Source organism: Pleurodeles waltl, chromosome 7, assembly GCF_031143425.1.
Source record: "Pleurodeles waltl isolate 20211129_DDA chromosome 7, aPleWal1.hap1.20221129, whole genome shotgun sequence".
Classification (NCBI taxonomy): domain Eukaryota; kingdom Metazoa; phylum Chordata; class Amphibia; order Caudata; family Salamandridae; genus Pleurodeles; species Pleurodeles waltl.
Genome location: NC_090446.1, coordinates 976059898 through 976078617, shown reverse-complemented (window position 1 = coordinate 976078617; position 18720 = coordinate 976059898). Strand labels below are relative to the sequence as shown.

Sequence of the window (18720 nt, the reverse complement as noted above, 5' to 3'; positions counted from 1 at the left end):
ACATACATTGTTTACAAAACTCATCATCATATGTGTATCGCTTTCTAACTAAGCAGGGAATGGGTCTGGTCACTCTCACCAACATGGTTTGACCAATATTATTAGCATCCTTCCATTGCTGTAAATGAACAACACTTCATAGAAAAAAAGCTTTTGTATTAACACCATACAGCAAATAAACATTTTCCGAGTGTGTGAGAAGGTAGCCTCTTTCTAGCCTTGTTACCCCCACTTTTGGCCTGTTTGTGAGTGTATGTCAGGGTGTTTGTCACTGTTTTCACTGTCTCACTGGGATCCTGATAGCCAGGCCTCAGTGCTCATAGTGAAAACACCATGTTTTCAGTATGGTTGTTATGTGTCACTGGGATCCTGCTAGTCAGGACCCCAGTGCTCATAGGTTTGTGGCCTATATGTATGTGTCACTAGGACCCTGTCACACAGGGCCCCAGTGCTCATAGGTGTGCATGTATATGTTCCCTGTGTGGTGCCTAACTGTCTCACTGAGGCTCTGCTAACCAGAACCTCAGTGGTTATGCTCTCTCATTACTTTCAAATTGTCACTAACAGGCTAGTGACCAATTTTACCAATTTACATTGGCTTACTGGAACACCCTTATAATTCCCTAGTATATGGTACTGAGGTACTCAGGGTATTGGGGTTCCAGGAGATCCCTATGGGCTGCAGCATTTCTTTTGCCACCCATAGGGAGCTCTGACAATTCTTACACAGGCCTGCCACTGCAGCCTGAGTGAAATAACGTCCACGTTATTTCACAGCCATTTTACACTGCACTTAAGTAACTTATAAGTCACCTATATGTCTAACCTTTACCTGGTAAAGGTTAGGTGCAAAGTTACTTAGTGTGAGGGCACCCTGGCACTAGCCAAGGTGCCCCCACATTGTTCAGAGCCAATTCACTGAACTTTGTGAGTGCGGGGACACCATTACACGCGTGCACTACATATAGGTCACTACCTATATGTAGCTTCACCATGGTAACTCCGAATATGGCCATGTAACATGTCTATGATCATGGAATTGCGCCCTCTATGCCATCCTGGCATTGTTGGTACAATTCCATGATCCCAGTGGTCTGTAGCACAGACCCTGGTACTGCCAGACTGCCCTTCCTGGGGTTTCACTGCAGCTGCTGCTGCTGCCAACCCCTCAGACAGGCAGCTGCCCTCCTGGGGTCCAGCCAGGCCTGGCCCAGGATGGCAGAACAAAGAACTTCCTCTGAGAGAGGGTGTGACACCCTCTCCCTTTGGAAAATGGTGTGAAGGCAGGGGAGGAGTAGCCTCCCCCAGCCTCTGGAAATGCTTTGTTGGGCACAGATGTGCCCAATTCTGCATAAGCCAGTCTACACCGGTTCAGGGACCCCTTAGCCCCTGCTCTGGCGCGAAACTGGACAAAGGAAAGGGGAGTGACCACTCCCCTGACCTGCACCTCCCCTGGGAGGTTTCCAGAGCTCCTCCAGTGTGCTCCAGACCTCTGCCATCTTGGAAACAGAGGTGCTGCTGGCACACTGGACTGCTCTGAGTGGCCAGTGCCACCAGGTGACGTCAGAGACTCCTGCTGATAGGCTCCTTCAGGTGTTAGTAGCCTTTCCTCTCTCCTAGGTAGCCAAACCCTCTTTTCTGGCTATTTAGGGTCTCTGTCTCTGGGGAAACTTTAGATAACGAATGCATGAGCTCAGCCGAGTTCCTCTGCATCTCTCTCTTCACCTTCTGATAAGGAATCGACCGCTGACCGCGCTGGAAGCCTGCAAACCTGCAACATAGTAGCAAAGATGACTACTGCAACTCTGTAACGCTGATCCTGCCGCCTTCTCGACTGTTTTCCTGCTTGTGCATGCTGTGGGGGTAGTCTGCCTCCTCTCTGCACCAGAAGCTCTGAAGAAATCTCCCGTGGGTCGACGGAATCTTCCCCCTGCAACCGCAGGCACCAAAAAGCTGCATTACCGGTCCCTTGGGTCTCCTCTCAGCACGACGAGCGAGGTCCCTCGAATCCAGCGACGCTGTCCAAGTGACCCCCACAGTCCAGTGACTCTTCAGCCCAAGTTTGGTGGAGGTAAGTCCTTGCCTCACCTCGCTGGGCTGCATTGCTGGGAACCGCGACTTTGCAGCTGCTCCGGCCCCTGTGCACTTCCGGCGGAAATCCTTCGTGCACAGCCAAGCCTGGGTCCACGGCACTCTAACCTGCATTGCACGACTTTCTAAGTTGGTCTCCGGCGACGTGGGACTCCTTTGTGCAACTTCGGCGAGCACCGTTTCACGCATCCTCGTAGTGCCTGTTTCTGGCACTTCTCCGGGTTCTAACTGCTTCAGTGAGGGCTCTTTGTCTTGCTCGACGTCCCCTCTCTCTGCAGGTCCAATTTGCGACCTCCTGGTCCCCCCTGGGCCCCAGCAGCGTCCAAAAACGCCAAACGCACGATTTGCGTGTAGCAAGGCTTGTTGGCATCCTTCCGGCGGGAAAACACTTCTGCACGACTCTCCAAGGCGAGAGGGATCCGTCCACCAAAGGGGAAGTCTCTAGCCCTTTTCGTTCCTGCAGAAACCTCAGCTTCTTCTGTCCAGTCGAAGCTTCTTTGCACCCGCAGCTGGCATTTCCTGGGCATCTGCCCATCTCCGACTTGCTTGTGACTTTTGGACTTGGTCCCCTTGTTCCACAGGTATCCTAGATTGGAAATCCACAGTTGTTGCATTGCTGGTTTGTGTCTTTCCTGCATTATTCCTCTAACACGACTCTTTTGTCCTTAGGGGAACTTTAGTGCTCTTTGCACTCACTTTTCAGGGTCTTGGGGAGGGTTATTTTTCTAACTCTCACTATTTTCTAATAGTCCCAGCGACCCTCTACAAGGTCACATAGGTTTGGGGTCCATTCGTGGTTCGCATTCCACTTTTGGAGTATATGGTTTGTGTTGCCCCTATCCCTATGTTTCCCCATTGCATCCTATTGTAACTATACATTGTTTGCACTGTTTTCTAAGACTATACTGCATATTTTTGCTATTGTGTATATATATCTTGTGTATATTTCCTATCCTCTCACTGAGGGTACACTCTAAGATACTTTGGCATATTGTCATAAAAATAAAGTACCTTTATTTTTAGTATAACTGTGTATTGTGTTTTCTTATGATATTGTGCATATGACACTAAGTGGTACTGTAGTAGCTTCACACGTCTCCTAGTTCAGCCTAAGCTGCTCTGCTAAGCTACTATTATCTATCAGCCTAAGCTGCTAGACACCCTATACACTAATAAGGGATAACTGGGCCTGGTGCAAGGTGCAAGTACCCCTTGGTACTCACTACAAGCCAGTCCAGCCTCCTACAGAGTGCAGCTGGGTATGCCTTTCTGATTGCACATGAGTCTCAGAAGACTGTATACTAGAAATTTTAAATTACACACAGTCCTGATCAAGACTCTAAGAATCACAAAACAGGTGAAAGTACATTGACCACACTATAGAGGAACTTTTAGTAAATGAAGAATTCAACAATAGAAAGTAGCAGCTCACAAGGCAGAAAAAGGTTATACAGAGCAGGTTTAAATCACTATAATTCTTTCTATTCTCTAATAAGACAAACTCATCCAAGCCTTGAGAGGACACAGTGCCAAATAGGAGACTAGAGAAATTACTTGTGATCCGCCATCGGGCTGCCCAAGTGCTTGGTTCACCACCTGCCTCCTTGGCCCAGCGGCATGTACCAGTCAGGAAGGCAGTGCACATTAGCGGGCCTGCCATGCAAAAAGAGCGAGCACTAGATGCCTAGTCAAAGTTGCATCCTTCAGTCGGGTGCAGTTTTTCCCAATTAGTGCCATTTTCTGTCAGCCGAGGAACAAGCTGGTACCTGTGAGTCTTTTTAACAAGCAGGCTTCTTGGCAGCAGCTATCACCGAGATTTTAGTGCATAACATTCAGTTGCGTAAAACATTGTAGATGTATGGTGCATCGGTTCTTGCTGGCAGCTGTATCTTCCATTGAAACAAATGAACAACTTCCTGTTCTCTATGAATGTCGTAGTTTTGTTCGAAACCAGGCTGGAGGAGGGGCCATTCCATGCTGTAACAGGAGGAAGCATGACGTAGTGTAATGGCCAAAAAACATTTCTCTTAGTGAAATTGCCTGGAGGGAACTAAGCACACAAAGTGGGGACATTGAGAAAAATGCACCAATAAAAAGGAAGCTTTTAAGACAAGCACAACAAACAAATGGCAAGAGTGGGCATGGTTAAAGCCCATAGACTGAATACAGCATGTCTTGGAGACAGCACTGCCTAGCCTCGACCTAAAAAGGAACGCTTACACATACAATAACCATATCACCAAATTAAAACAAGCAGTCTCACCCCTTAAGAACAATTATAAAACCTGAGATCACAAAATCTCATGTCAACAGATTTTTGGCCCCTTCTTTGAATTTTGCTACCTTCGTACATTTTCCCTACTTAGGTACAAAGCCATAACATTGAAAAACGACTGTATCCTCAGCCTTAGCAGTTTTCCTGAATTGTGTGAAGCTTCAGACATACACAAATTACCAGTACTAGATTTTTACTGCAACAGTCAGACCCTGATAAGGCTTTGTAATTTACATGGAGGATTTAATAAAAACCTAATAAAAACCTCAACTCATAAATATAAATTTGTATTGAATAAAGTATGAGAGTGAAATGTGCAAATAGTTTGTGTAATATATGGTGATTGTGCCTCATGCAGTAGCACTGTTAGATCGAGACTTTATGATTATGTCAGGATTTTTAATTATGTTAGATTTCTCACTCTGAGGCAGAGTCCAGCCATTTTAAGGATTCCTGGATATATACCCTGGGATTCAAATTGAACATTAATTTTCTCGAAGTCTCATTTAAGTGTTGTTAATCCGGTTCTCTCTTTTTTTTTTCTTTTTACAAAAACACCTAGTTTCCTCCTGATTAACTTTCATTCTTACTTTATGGTTGGACAATTAGCATCTGGCAAAGAGATCACCATGGATCAATAAATTGTGCAAAATTGAAGGCCTCTTAGAAAGTAACTATACCTGCAGTAACACAGCATACCTGCTTGACACTCCAGGAAAATTATTTCAAAATGTGTGGCTTGTAGCATGGCTCATATATATATTTAGGAAATATTATGGAAGAATTGGATGGGAATTTCAAAGAAGTCCGGTAAGAGGTGAAAAGATGAACCTTGGAAATATACACAGTAGTTTTATAGAGCTTGTGTCTTCTTGAAATTAGCTATATTGTTTTTGTCTCTGCTCTGGTATATTTTCAACAATAGCTGGAATAATTGTTTTGTGTCATGGCTTCCTGGCTTCTCCTGTTTTCCGTTCCTTCAGGGGAATTGATCATGAACACCATACAGAAGGTAGCTGGCGTAGTATCCAGTGCTGTGCTTCCGTGCCCAGACCTCTCTAGGACTGGCCGACCAGATGAGAATGCTTACCAGGCAGTGACAGCACCTCCTCCTGGCATAAACTGCACAGTGGACCATGCCCTTCCCACCGTACCGACGCACAGTAGAGGTACAACTTCTTTTTAGCTCTCCAAGGGTTTATATTTTAAAAGGAGGTGGATTCTTTTGTGCATATTAATGGTGACCTACTCCCTTTTCACAGCAAGTCGCCAACCTGGCCTGGCTGGTGGAGGCTGGGAGGAAAGTGACAGTGGTCACAGCTCCCAGCGGTCCTCTCAGGAGAATTATGAATCTGGTCAGACCTCAATGTCTGGCAGCGACAGCCACTCTGGAGCCAGCAGAGAAGCCGGAGACATAACAGAGAGGTAAGTTCGGACAGAAACCTCACAACTAACCTGCTTGAGCCAATTTAGTGTCATGGAGAAAATAGCCTACAACTGTAAGTTTCATCCACTTCTGCCCCAACAAATTCCAGGAAAGGTACAAACCCCTGCTTATCAAGATGTGAAGGACCCTAACTCATCCTCAGCAGTATTCAGTAGAGTTAGTTGGAGTATCCTACCCAACAGCTTCATACAAGGAATGTTGCGTGTTCTCTGAAACAGGCTCTTGTTTGAGCCAGGGAATCTGAAGGACCAATTTCCATTACCTGCAAGAGAGGGGGTTACACCAGGGGTTCTTAGAGTCTAAAACCCTTCTCAAAGAAGACATTGCTAATCAGAACTAACCACCTACCCTTTGTTTAATGCTGTGGATCTTGCATAAGCTGAATGGTAACTTGCCAGCTTTTCAGGCTTCTGAAGTCCAGGTCATCTTTTTTTCAAGGACCTTGTGAATGTACCATCTGGTATTGTTGGGGAAATCAGCCACTGGTACAAGATTAAATATTCCTTTAGTGGGTCCAGAGACCAGGTTATTTATGAAAGCTAAGAGATCAGAGCAGGAAATAAGATGTACCAAGCAACTAAAGAGTAATGTTTGAAGGTTGGGAGGGATGGTGTGAAAATAGCAATAGGTCAATGACCGAATCCAATTTGTTCTATGGGTTGTTATCTATGGAGGAAGGTAAAATTAACTTCAAATTATATAGTATTTTCAACACTTAACATGGAACCCAAATTCTAAATCTGTAATATTAACCCACACATAAGAGGATTACAACATTCTAACCCTGGGATCTTTATTTAAATACCAAATGGGACCGACAGTCCAGTGCTAGAATCGGTGTCTGTTCAGTCCCTTACTAATGGGACACATGATTCTGACCACGTCCCCACTTCATGCCTTCACAACAAATTTTTTAAAGCAGATGTTGACCAAAACTTGTTCATGTCTCTTTACTCTCTTCAGGGCAGAATGTGTCCAACTTAGTGACTGCATGCAGGAAATGAGCTTGGTGGACACAGTAACTCGAGGAACCAAGGTCTTCCTCACGAGGGAGGAGGTGCAGCACTTTCTGAAAGAGTAAGAGAGCTACAGATTCATTATTCTTCTCATAATCCCTTTTCTTGACTCATGTTTGCTGTGTTCTGTATTTTGAAGAGAACTTTACCATCAATTTTATGAGTGTCCCTTAGCATGAGCTTAGGTATTTAACATAAATGAGGTCCTCTCTTTCAGGATCGCCATGCCAAAGACAACAACTTCCTAATTGTAGGGGTCATTACGACTCTGGTGGTCATGAGACTGGCAGGGTTGCGGTGGCGCTCGGACCTCTGCCAGCGTGACAGTCCGACAGCCACATTACGACCCTGGCGGTAGCGCCACAGTCGGACTGCCAGCACTGCCAGTTTTTCTCCACAGGAGGGACTTGCAGTGCTGGCGGTCCTAATCATCATGAGCCGGCGTCAGTGTTGTAGGCAGTTTCCCACTGGGTGTTTCCGCCTGCTGACCCAGCAGGAAACTCTTAATGGGGCCTGCAGGAAGGCGGCTGCATTGGCAGCAACCTGACCGTAGGGACTTCAGCCGACAGCCTTTTTTGTCTACCGAAGTCGTAATCGACCCCAATGGCTCTGAAAGCTGCCAGTGCATTATGTGCTGCTTCTGGTAATGATGAATGTACCAAGTGCTACCACTGACAATTCAGCTCACAAACAAGGTTAATATGGTAAACCCTAAATGGGTTTATCTATGATAGTGAGGGTGGGAAAAAGTTGAAATATTTTTTTTTTTGTTTCCAAGCAAGTCTACACTCAACCTAGGGTATCTACAATTAGGCCTGTACCTCAATGGTCGATTCTGATGTTTATCTGTTTAAGAGTTGTTATTCTTAATAGAGTATAATTGAAAAAGGTCAAAACCCACCAGCTCATTCTTTTGCTAAATTGATTTTAGTTGTTTTGTTTTCTTCTTCTTCCTATTTGTTCATCACCCTTATTGTTTCCATTTCGCGCTTCTACTTCCTCCCACCTCCTAAGATGTTACAGTTTAGCGTTGTAGATGAAATAAAACTAATTATGCCTTCAGACTTGTAACATCCATTAATATAGATGCACATAAATCCGGTTTCTTCTTGGCTTGTGCAATCTGAGATTAAGCCCATCTCTGACAGCCTCATGGTGACAGGAGGCATTGAAAGTAGCACGCTCTGTTATGTTATATAAGTATCATTTGTATTGCACCTTGAAGGGATATCCTTGCGTTCTTCGGCAGCACCATCAGTAAGGTTGAGTAAAAAAGTCAGTAGCACCATCAGTAATTTCACTTATTTTTTTAAAATAGATGAAAATGAATACTTTTTGCCATTTAAAAGTTGCTGGCAGAAAATTGCTCTTGATTTATTGTCTTGTACAAAAATCTTTGCTGAAAAAAGGAGCTGGGTATAAATATTATAAAATTAAAACACATCTTTTGACTATAACTAAGATGGCTATTTCATCCCAGTGCACCGATTGAACATTTTAATCAAATGTTTGAGTCAAAACCAAATATCCATTGAAAATGAAAATGTAATTACATTAAATATGAATTTTGGATTAAATAAGGGTTGCATTGTAAAAAAAAATAAAAAAAATTGGGGAACCAATTTACTAATGAATTGGGGTAAAGGTAGGTATTTGAAAGGTGAGAATTCAAATCTAAACTAAAATGGGGTTTAAGAGAAAAACCTGTTTTATTTTTGTCTGTATATGCATATTTAAAATGCATCTACCCTTGTGCAAGATTATGGTTTCCAATTATAATTAAGGCCTCTGGTTTTATGGCATATTATGTTTTTATCATTTCCGTCTGTTCTTATCCATGTTTGTTTTTTAGCCAACTTATCGGTATTTATTGATATCTATATCCATTGGTATTTATCAATATTTATTTTGTGTTTTGGGAATAAACAGAGTCGTAAAATAGTAAGTTTCCACATTTTTTAAACTGATGAACATGCACTCAAACAATGATGCCTGTCACATTTTAGCGAATGAAGCAACCAAATACAAAACAGTACACCCACTGTTAAACATCAGCATTACATACAAATGTATGTTAGTTAACATATGCCTGGATCTGAGGAAATTTCATCTTGTTTCTTAACTCATCATGCTGTCTATCTGCTCAACTGTTGGCCTGTAATTCAGGAAGGACAACATGGAGAGTCACTCACAAGAAACACTATTTTCTCTTTGAATCTTGGATTTTCACTTCGTAACCCGGAGAGAACTCTTACACAGGTTGCAGAACCCTGTTCATCTAAGGAGTTCCCTGCCCTTTTTAAACCACATTTTTAAATGTGATGCCTTTGTCCTCTAAAAGAAGATGTTTTCCTCAAAAATATATTTTGTAGGTGAAAATAAATGGAAAATGCTTTCCAACTTCAAATTTGAGCCTCTTTATTGGCAATCTTTTGGTCATATAGAAAAGAAAATTCGAAGCTCAGTCACATAGCTAGAAATATTAAGATAGTGCATGTTAATAAAAATGTTTTCTTTGTTTCACTGAATTACTAAAGCTTTATGTTTGAGCTAGGACTAAAGAGAACATGAGCCCAAACGAGTGCATTACCTTGCACATGAAACATATGAATATAGGTTCTCATCCAGGAATCAATATCACCAAACTCTGCAAGGCTTTGAACAAAACGAAGCTGAATATCTTAGTCAGTAAGTGCAATCTAGTAATGCCCATCCACATTTCACTCCCCTGTACTTTTACTTCTGTCTGATTCCTTCACAGGCCTTATTGGAGAGTACTGATTAAAAGTTTTGTATTTATTGTCACTACATCAATATGAAGAAAATCTTGTAGGACTACTTCACAATATTGATGTTAAAACGTGGTGTTTATGCATGTTTGACTGAGTAAACATATATGTGAAAATTACAATCTCTAGGATGTCTGAATAAAATAGCAATATTTTTTCTTGATGTCTGGGATGATAGGACTGTGTTGATGAGGAAGAGGATTGTAGAGAACCATAGACCTACGGCATATTGAATATATGTACTATAGTGTGGACATAAGTGGTCAATTGACGATGTAAACTACCATACTTTTTCTGTTTCTCTTTTGCCTGCCTGCCTTGCATGTTTCCTGCAAGGTACCTGACAATCTATTCACTGGAGGTGCTGCATGTTTTGCTGAAACATTCAACTGCAAAGTTCAATGCTCTGGTGTCAAGGGTGTACATCCAAAGTGCCCCTTCTGCTACTTTTTAAGGTGACTGACAGTTGTTGGCAGCTGCATCTTGGCTCAGGATCCCAAACAGTTATTTGCCTATACCGCTGGTAAAACGTGTATACAAACTATACAGAATAATGTGCACAGTAGGACTGTTAACGTGTGGATTTTAAGAGCTGGAAAGAGAAAAGTGGGGGAGAAAGAAAACATTAAGAGTAAAGGAGAGAACGTAGTGAGATAGATGAAACAGACCCTCCCAAATAAAGATGGCAGCTAAGAATAGATTTAATTGGCTCCCCCAAGTCCTCAAACAGAAATCAGAGTGTAGAACAGCAGGGGGCACTGCAGAACAGCAGGAGGTGCATCAGCAGAGTTGTAGGTGAACCCCAATATAGCAAAATTGAGGGTGCTTCAGATCAGGATTGGGGGTATAGACCGAGCTGTGTCCGAGCCCGGTCCAGGAATAACAGAAAGGCAGCGGGTGAAGAGTGAGAAACGGAGCGCCTTGTAATTCCTGGTATTGGAATAATGGGGCGCTGCAAGTTAGGGTTGAGGTGCATTGACAGAGTTGTATGTGGGCTGCAGTTCTGGAATAGTAATTGGGCACACAAGGTCAGAAGTGAGATATGTTAATGGAGCTATGTGTGGAACCTTGTATTGGCGTGCCAGTGTTGCCGAGTGTTAGCCTGCATGTGCCCTGGTGAAGCTGCTAGTGGGGTCCATCATAGGAGTGGCATTGCCTCAACACCACAGAGGCGAGGAGTCCTGAAGGGCATGTGTATGAGCCTTAGTACTGAGAATAAATGTGCACTGAATGTTAGAATTGATGGATTCTGGTGAAGCTGTGGTGGTTCCATTCAACAGTGATGTTGGATGTTAGACTTGAGTTGCACTGCCTGAGCTGTGTTTTGCTCTTTCTTGTCCAGTATTGGCTTGGCAGTGGCACTGAATATTAGAATTGAGCTGATGCAAGAGACTTTATGTGAGCGAGGTCCCAGTACAGGAAAGGGAATTACCTTGCTGGGGTAGAATTGAGGTGTACTGATGGAGCTGCGCCTGAGGTCTCAGTACTGGAACAGCAGAGTGTACTGACTGTAAGAACTGAGGTGCTCTGGCAAACAGCATGTGTGGGATTCTGGCACTGGCACGGCTGAGGGCTTGGAATGTGTGAACCGAGGTGCACTGATGGAGCTGCGTCTGAGGTCCCAGTAATGGAACAGCAGTGTGTACTGACTAAAAGAACTGAGGTGCTCTGGCGACAGCATGTGTGGGGTTCTGGTACCGGCACAGCTGAGGGGCTTGGAGTGTGTGAACTGAGTTGCACTGATGGAGCTGCACCCGAGGTCCCAGTCCCGGAGCAGCAGAGTGTACTGACTTCAAGAACTGAGGTTCTCTGGCAGACAGCATGTGTGGGGTTCCTGGCACGGCTGAGGGCTTGGAGTGAGGTGCACTGATGGTGCTGCGAGTGGGATCACAGTATGGAGCAGAAGTGGTCACTGCGGAGCCCTGGCAAAGCGGAGTGCCCAGGCTATAAGCAATTACAAGCGATCCTCCACCCTTGCTCTCAGCACACAGGCAGGCACACTTGGTAAAGAAAATCCAAGCTAAGGAAGGGAGGGTGCAAGGCAGCTGAGAGAGGGTGCAGAGAGCCCTCAAAAAACAAATGTGACCAAGATAACAGCCTAATTTATAGCCCTGATTACAACTAAGCTTAGAAGAAGAATGCTCTGCAAATGTAAAGGGATACTTCCCTGGACAAGAGCAGGAAACAATGTTAAAAAAAACTCCCCTAAAGAGCAGATAAACAGGACAAAGCATAATTATACAGTAGTTGGTCCCTGCTCCCACACAGAAGGAGGAGGGACAAAGAGGCATGACTAACCACTAGCAAGCAAGGATTTTGAAATGACACTAAAACGAACAAATGAAACAGCTGGAAGCCCACAGAAGAAGTATACTTAAAAGTTGGTCTGTTAATCTTCCTAAATGCCAGTGTCTCAGAGTTCCTTGCTCAGTGGATGAAATATACCCATTTTGTTTGTCTGTAGTGTGCCCTTATTGATTTCTTCTGGATTTGGCCAGATTTGATCATTCCAGCCTACTGTAACTGATTCAGCACATATTTCATTAATCTGAAGTTAGACGACTATTAACAGAAATTATTTCCTTAGTGCGTTTCTGTAGATTCCAAGAGCTTTTGTTCTGCACAGACACACCCAATACATAAAGGCTTAAGGTATTTTGTTATCTCAATGGTGCGTCCTTGCCCCAACTCAAAGAATAAGGGAGCATTGGGTGTGCTTTGAGAGAGACACATAATAGCTTACAGAAATCTATTCCCATTAATGGTTAGCACATGAATACCCCAAAGTTCACTACCAGAAGCTCATGCTGCTTTGGTTTGGGCTTTTTACACCGTCAACGCAGGTGATATAAAACCCCAACTTTCATTGTTTTAGCAAACTGCACTACAGCTCCTCGGCTTTGTGATAAAATGATGTTACGATTCTGGCTTGGTTATCTCACTTCCCAATGTGGCTGAACCTGACTCAGATAATTGCTGCCCATTGCACCTTTGAAACTGGTGACATTCAGCTGCAGATTACTACCGAAAGACTTATTGAATTATGTGCCATAATTTGATATTTTATATAGTTTGTTTGTTCATCTTGATTGCAATAGTCTTCATAATAAATCAAAAAACACTGCATCCCCATTGAAGTGCGAAAGACTAAAAGGATATTGTCACCATACAAAAGGGTTACAGTCTTATGGGCTCAGCTTCTGCCTCCCCACAACGAGGGTGCATCATTCAGATAGTTGCTTCACCAATTCACCACATGGTTGACGAAGAAGGTGAATAGTGTAATGGCTAGTATGCATCCCTGGCGTACACCATGTTTGTTGGGAAAAGATTTTAGATGTGATTTAGAGGTTGGCAGATGGGTTACTCAGTCACAAATGTGACGGATATTCCAGCCTCCTTGTTACAAGTAGATTTTATCCTAAGGCACTTGTAATAAGGCAGACAGGATATCCGTCCTGGCCTGTTTAGCGCCACCGTAGCATTAAAAAAATGAGGCAACGGCGGCGCTAAAGGGCATAAGGGGCTTATAAATATGACCCCTTGTTCTAAGTGGGAGAGGCAGCATGAAGCATGGACGATATACGATTCCTACACCTTATGAACCTCATTTTCTTAAGTAACATTCCCTGTACATTGATTTACAAACTAATTTATTGTGTCTCTTTGTGTGATGTAAAGCACTCTGACACCTTACAATGGGATGAGTAGCACTATAAAATAATAAATAAATTAGTAGATGACATTTAAATTAATATTTGTGTAATTATTCATAGACACAGATAAACCTTGCATGCTTGCAGTGCATGCACATCTATTTTGCGGCGGGAAGGGAGGTTATTGTTGAGGGGGAATTAAAGTAAAAAACCTGCCTCCAAGTCATAGCTTATCACAGGTACTCATGAAGTGATAATTATATGCCTTTTTCTTCCTTTCATTTCATTGACATCTAGGTGTTATGCTCCAGGTGGCTCCCAGACAGGATGATACTTGCATAAAAGAAGGGCTGATGGCTCTTTAAATGAGGCCTTTGTTTGTGCCTGGCTGGAAGTGAAAATAAGAAAGTCACCTCACTGCCTGCATGTTTGTGAAGTAGTAAATTATCAATCAAAACCAAACACACGCCCTTAGTCACTTCCCTGTTTGTCCACTTCAGACCTACTGTGAAGATTTTCTCATGTAGCCTAGTTGTAATGCTGTGCAAGTCCAAAGGCAACCCAAGAGAACCCAAAACTGTTCACATACAGTAACATGGAATGTTGTTAAAGACAGATATTGGTTCCATAAACCCAACATTAAGCGATTTGTTGCTGAACTTCACATAAAAAAAAATAAAAAAAATGAAATCTAAAAGCTTTGTAAACGGTGCTGATTCCTTTCTGAATGTCTGCCAGTACATTATCAGAAAGTTTCTGTTCCACTATGATTTAACAGCATCCACTCAAATATATTTTTGGGCATTTTTTTATGAGGCCAATGTATCTTTAATTGGCAGGATCATTCAGGCGATCCTTCTTATAAATCGAGACAAAGTTCAGCATCAAGCTACTGCACTGAGTGATAACGTTGGCTAATACTAAAAGATGGAGTCCCCAGGTTAGTGGTTCTGACTTAAAGAAGTCTGTCAGAATTCTGCCTAAACCTGGAGCTGGACCACTTTTTTGGATCTTAACAGTCTTTATTAGCTCTTCCAACCTGAAGGCGTGAAGACATTTTCTCTGGGGTTCCACACTTAGTCCCTGATTACGAGTTTGGCAGACAGGAACACCCCACAGGATGGCCGCCACTGTTGTGGTGACCTCCACGGCGGCCCAATCATGACTTTCCTTCTGGGCTGATTTCCGCTGGTCAGCCCAGTGGGAAAGTGGGGGCAGCCTTGTCGCCGGCTCGTAATCAAGCAGGGGGCACCAGCACCCTCGTAATGCGCACTGTCTACATAGCAAACAGTATGCATTACGAGGGTGCTGGGTGGGGGGGCCATGGGCAGTGCAGGGCCCCCCCCCTAAGGCCGTCTGCAACTATTCTCCTCCAGCCTTTTCATGGCAGTAAGACTGCCATGAAAAGGCTGGAGGAGAACGAGGTTGTGATCAGCAGGGCAGCGCTGCATGCAGCGCTGTCCTGGCTGATTGCAGCATGCATCCGCAATCAGCCCGTCAGGATCACCGATCGCGGCAGAGATGGCGGTCGTAATGTTGCAGTCGGACTGCTACAGCAGTGGCGGTCCTACAGCCCCTGTGGGTCTGGTGGTCCTAGGACCGCCAGACTCGTAATTAGGCCCTAAGACTGGGGATCCTCTCTAGCATGTATTGTGGTTTCCCAAGAATGTAGCTAGGAAAATTTGCAAACTATCTATGTTCCTCATAGTGGGGCAGTCACTATAGTTTTTGAGCCATTGGTGCATGTGCCAGAACATTAGTATCCCTTTAATTTTGGCTGCACCAGGTATATCTACCCGCTGTTATTATATCCAGTCCTCCCTTCTGTCCTCTCATGACTTTTATATGTCCTATTAGTTTAGTTAAAAGCTCTGTTCTCTTGTCTGTTCTTGATACTGTCTAAAAGATATTCAGTCACATACTAGAAAATTATTTTACAGTCAGTAGCTGCCTGGTATATAACTCGGGTAGAATATTCCTGTCAACAAATATTCCATAATAACCTTTTTGTGTGGTTAACTAAATCAATCAATCAGGGATTTGTAAAGCACACTACTCACCCTTGAGGGTCTCAAGACGCTGAGGAGGGGAGTGGGGGGGAGGAAGGGGAGGTGCTGCTACTGCTCAAACAGCCAGGTCTTGAGAAGTACCATGAAGGTAAGGAGGTCTTTGGTCTGTCGCAGGTGGGTGAAAAGAGTGTTCCACATTTTGGCGGCGAGGTGCGAGAATGATCTACCGCCGGTTGTAGTTCTGCAGATGCGTGGGACGGTTGCGTGGGCGTGGTCGGCGGAGTGGAGATGCCGGGACGGGTTGTAGAAGGAGAGTCGTCTGTTGAGGTATTCTGGTCCGGTGTTGTGCAGTGCTTTGTGAGCGTGGGTGAGGAGTTTGAAGGTGATTCTCTTGTTGACTGGGAGCCAGTGCAGGTTTTTCAGGTGGTCTGTGATGTGGCAGTGGCAGGGATGTCCAGGATGAGGCGTGCGGAGGCATTCTGGATGCGTTGCAGCCTTTTCTGGAGTTTGGCTGTAGTTCCTGCATAGAGGACATTGCTGTAGTGCAGGTTGCTGCTCACGAGGGCTTGGGTGACTGTACTTCTAGTTTCGGTGGGTATCCATTTGTAGATCTTTCGGAGCATGCAGAGGGTTTTAAAGAGCAGGAGGAGGAGATGGCGTTGACTTGCTGGGTGATGGATAGTGGGGGGTCCAAGATAAATCCGAGAGTGGCAGGCCACCAGGAGTCATCCCATGCGAGGGGGTGGAGCTAAAGATGAGGACTTCTGTCTTGTCGGAATTGAGTTTGAGGCAGCTGCTCTTCATCCATTTGGCAATGGCCTTCATTCTTTCATGGAGGTAGGTCTTGGCGGAGTCATTGGTGAGGGAGAGGATCAGCTGGGTGTCATCGACGTATGAGATGATGTTGTGGGATCGGGTGATGTTAGCGAGCGGGGCCATGTAGATGTTGAAGAGGGTCAGGCTGAGGGACAAACCCTGGGGTACGCCGCAGATGATTTTGGTGGCCTCTGAGCTGAAGGGCGGGAGGTGGACTCTCTAGGTTCTGCCGGTGAGAAAGGAGGTGACCCAGTCCAGGGCTCTGTCACAGATTCCAGCATTACTGAGGGTGGCGAAGGGTGTGGTGGCAGACGGTGTTGAATGCGGCCGAGAGATCCAGGAGGATGAGGGCTGCAGTTCAGTATGGTTCTGATGTCATCTGTGGTGGTGATGAGGACTGTTTCGGTGCTGTGGTTGCTGCGGAATCCGGATTGGGAAGGGTCCAGGGTGTGGTTCTCGTCTAGGAAGCGGGTTAGTTGTCTGTTGACGGCCTTCTCAATGACTTTTGCCAGGAAGGGGAGCAGAGAGATAGGCCGGAAATTCTTGAGATCATAATTGTAGGTATGCCATAACCCTGGTCATTCCTACTTCATGTGTAGCAGATGCTCATTTTCATGGATAAAACAAGAAGATCTTGGGCTCTTATGTCCCTAAAATGCTCTACTATATCATTCAAGAAGTACCACTCTGATATTTTCATGTATATGTACCCAATTAAACTACTGCATCTTCCTTGGTCAAAGGTTGTTTGCGAGAGAGATCTGACTGTGTTTCATCAATAATGGCTCTCAAGCCATGACCTGTAGTCATCAGTGCTGGCTAATGAGTAACCCCCAAAAGATACTTTACTGGTTGGTTATTGGATTGGTGGAATACGCCAAGTTAAATGTTCTTCCTTAGCTGAATCAAAGATGCTGCTTATGGATTAATTTGGTTCTCCCAATCAAGTAGCAGGATGTCCAAAAATTCAAGAATAGGGGATTTGCCATTGCCTTTGTTTGAAATGACACCTCCGTAATAAACATTAAATAATATCAGATTTAATCCTGAAGGAAATACAATTGTTGCAAAGCTTGTGAATGAAGTAAGACGGACTTTATGAATTAGTTGAATCAATTCAACATCAAGTTGAACTTTGGTGGTCAGATTCCTGATTCACATTGGGGGTCTTGCAAAAGAAATTGCCACTTCCACCATATGGACAAGGGTAGAATCTCTGAACAAGCTAGATTGTTGTTCTTGGCTATATAGGTAGGGCACTATAAATGCTAGGTTATTTCCCTTCACCAACCTCCCTTTTATGGTGTTCAATGTCACTATAATGCCTCTTCCTTAAACTTGAGCTCATTTACTCATTCTTCCCAACACTCATGGCACTTCCGCTTGAGAATGCATTGTGGGTGGATTAATATCAGTCTGTAGGTTAATTGCATCAATTATTTGGATGTAACTCTCATTTGGCCTTTACTTATACCTGACCCCTGCTATTTGTGGTTGGTTGCTGTGTATGTAGTAGAAACAGGATTGTGTTAGTGCTTTCGACCATGTGAACTCTAAGCATTTTTTGAACTATCCCCATAATCCTGTCCAAAATACATTCACCCTATCTCTTTACTTACTAATTACGTGGTCTAATCTCAGTAACCAGTTAGTGTAGCAAGAGCTCTTACAGTTCTTGGATAGACTTGCAGACGTTTTGGGCTATGAAAGTGAATGGAAGGATCTGGGTATTTAATGAATTTGCAATGTGAATTGCTATCTTTAGTTCCGCTCATTTTGAATACACAGGTTTATCCCCAGTGATAACTGCTTCGGCATTTGGTAGAGAGGTTTTGAAGAAATTAAAGAAATTAATATTGAAAGAGATTGTAGGAATTGGCACATGGTACACTGATAACTAATGAAGGTCCCTTTGGTCAGCGTGAGGCAAAAGGCAATTGACCCTCCATTTTGCTATAGGAGAGCTCCTCCTCTATTCAGAGTTTTTACAGTTTGTGCAACTGTCCTTACCGAGTTTACAAATATGTGTTTTTTTAGGGAGAAAAGGCAGCTTTCACTGTTTGAAAGTATGTGGAATGTTTATTCCCAAACTGCCCCTTTTGGAAAGCACCTTCTTTATCGCCATCACACTGTTATGTTATGTTATGTTATAATGATTTATATAGCGCCTAACTGCCTAACGGCCTCGTAGCGCTTATACTGCCATAACGGTGACATACTGCTTATGTTTATACAAGGGATTTAGATTTTAAATAGCCAGGTCTTCAATTCCTTCCTAAACGACATCTCTTGAGGATTTACTCTCATCTTGAGAGGGAGATTATTCCAAAGCAAGGCGCCTTGGTATGCTAACGATCTTCCTCCCCATCTGGCCTTCCTCGTTGTTGGAATTATGGCCAGATTATCTGAGGAGGATCTGAGCGACCTGGCTGGAATGTAAACCTGTGCCAATGCTTTCAGCATTTCAGGTCCCTTATCAAATATGGATCTATGAAAGTGGCACAGGGTCTTGAACTGAATCCTTTCCGCTACCGGGAGCCAGTGTAGGGAAACAATTCCTGGCCGTATCGACTGTAGTTTAGGAATATTTAGTAGCAGGCGAGCTGCTGCATTTTGTACCC

General features: G+C 44.0%; 1 protein-coding gene across 1 annotated transcript in view; it reads left to right on the top strand.

Annotated features, from left to right (window-relative positions):
- Positions 1-18720, top strand: part of TEPSIN (TEPSIN adaptor related protein complex 4 accessory protein) — a 206207-nt gene that overhangs the window by 136913 nt on the left and 50574 nt on the right. Inside the window, exons 8-10 of the mRNA XM_069199756.1 lie at positions 5350-5535; positions 5629-5791; positions 6777-6890. Coding sequence (XP_069055857.1) covers positions 5350-5535; positions 5629-5791; positions 6777-6890 — 463 coding nt within the window. The remainder of the gene's footprint in view (positions 1-5349; positions 5536-5628; positions 5792-6776; positions 6891-18720) is intronic.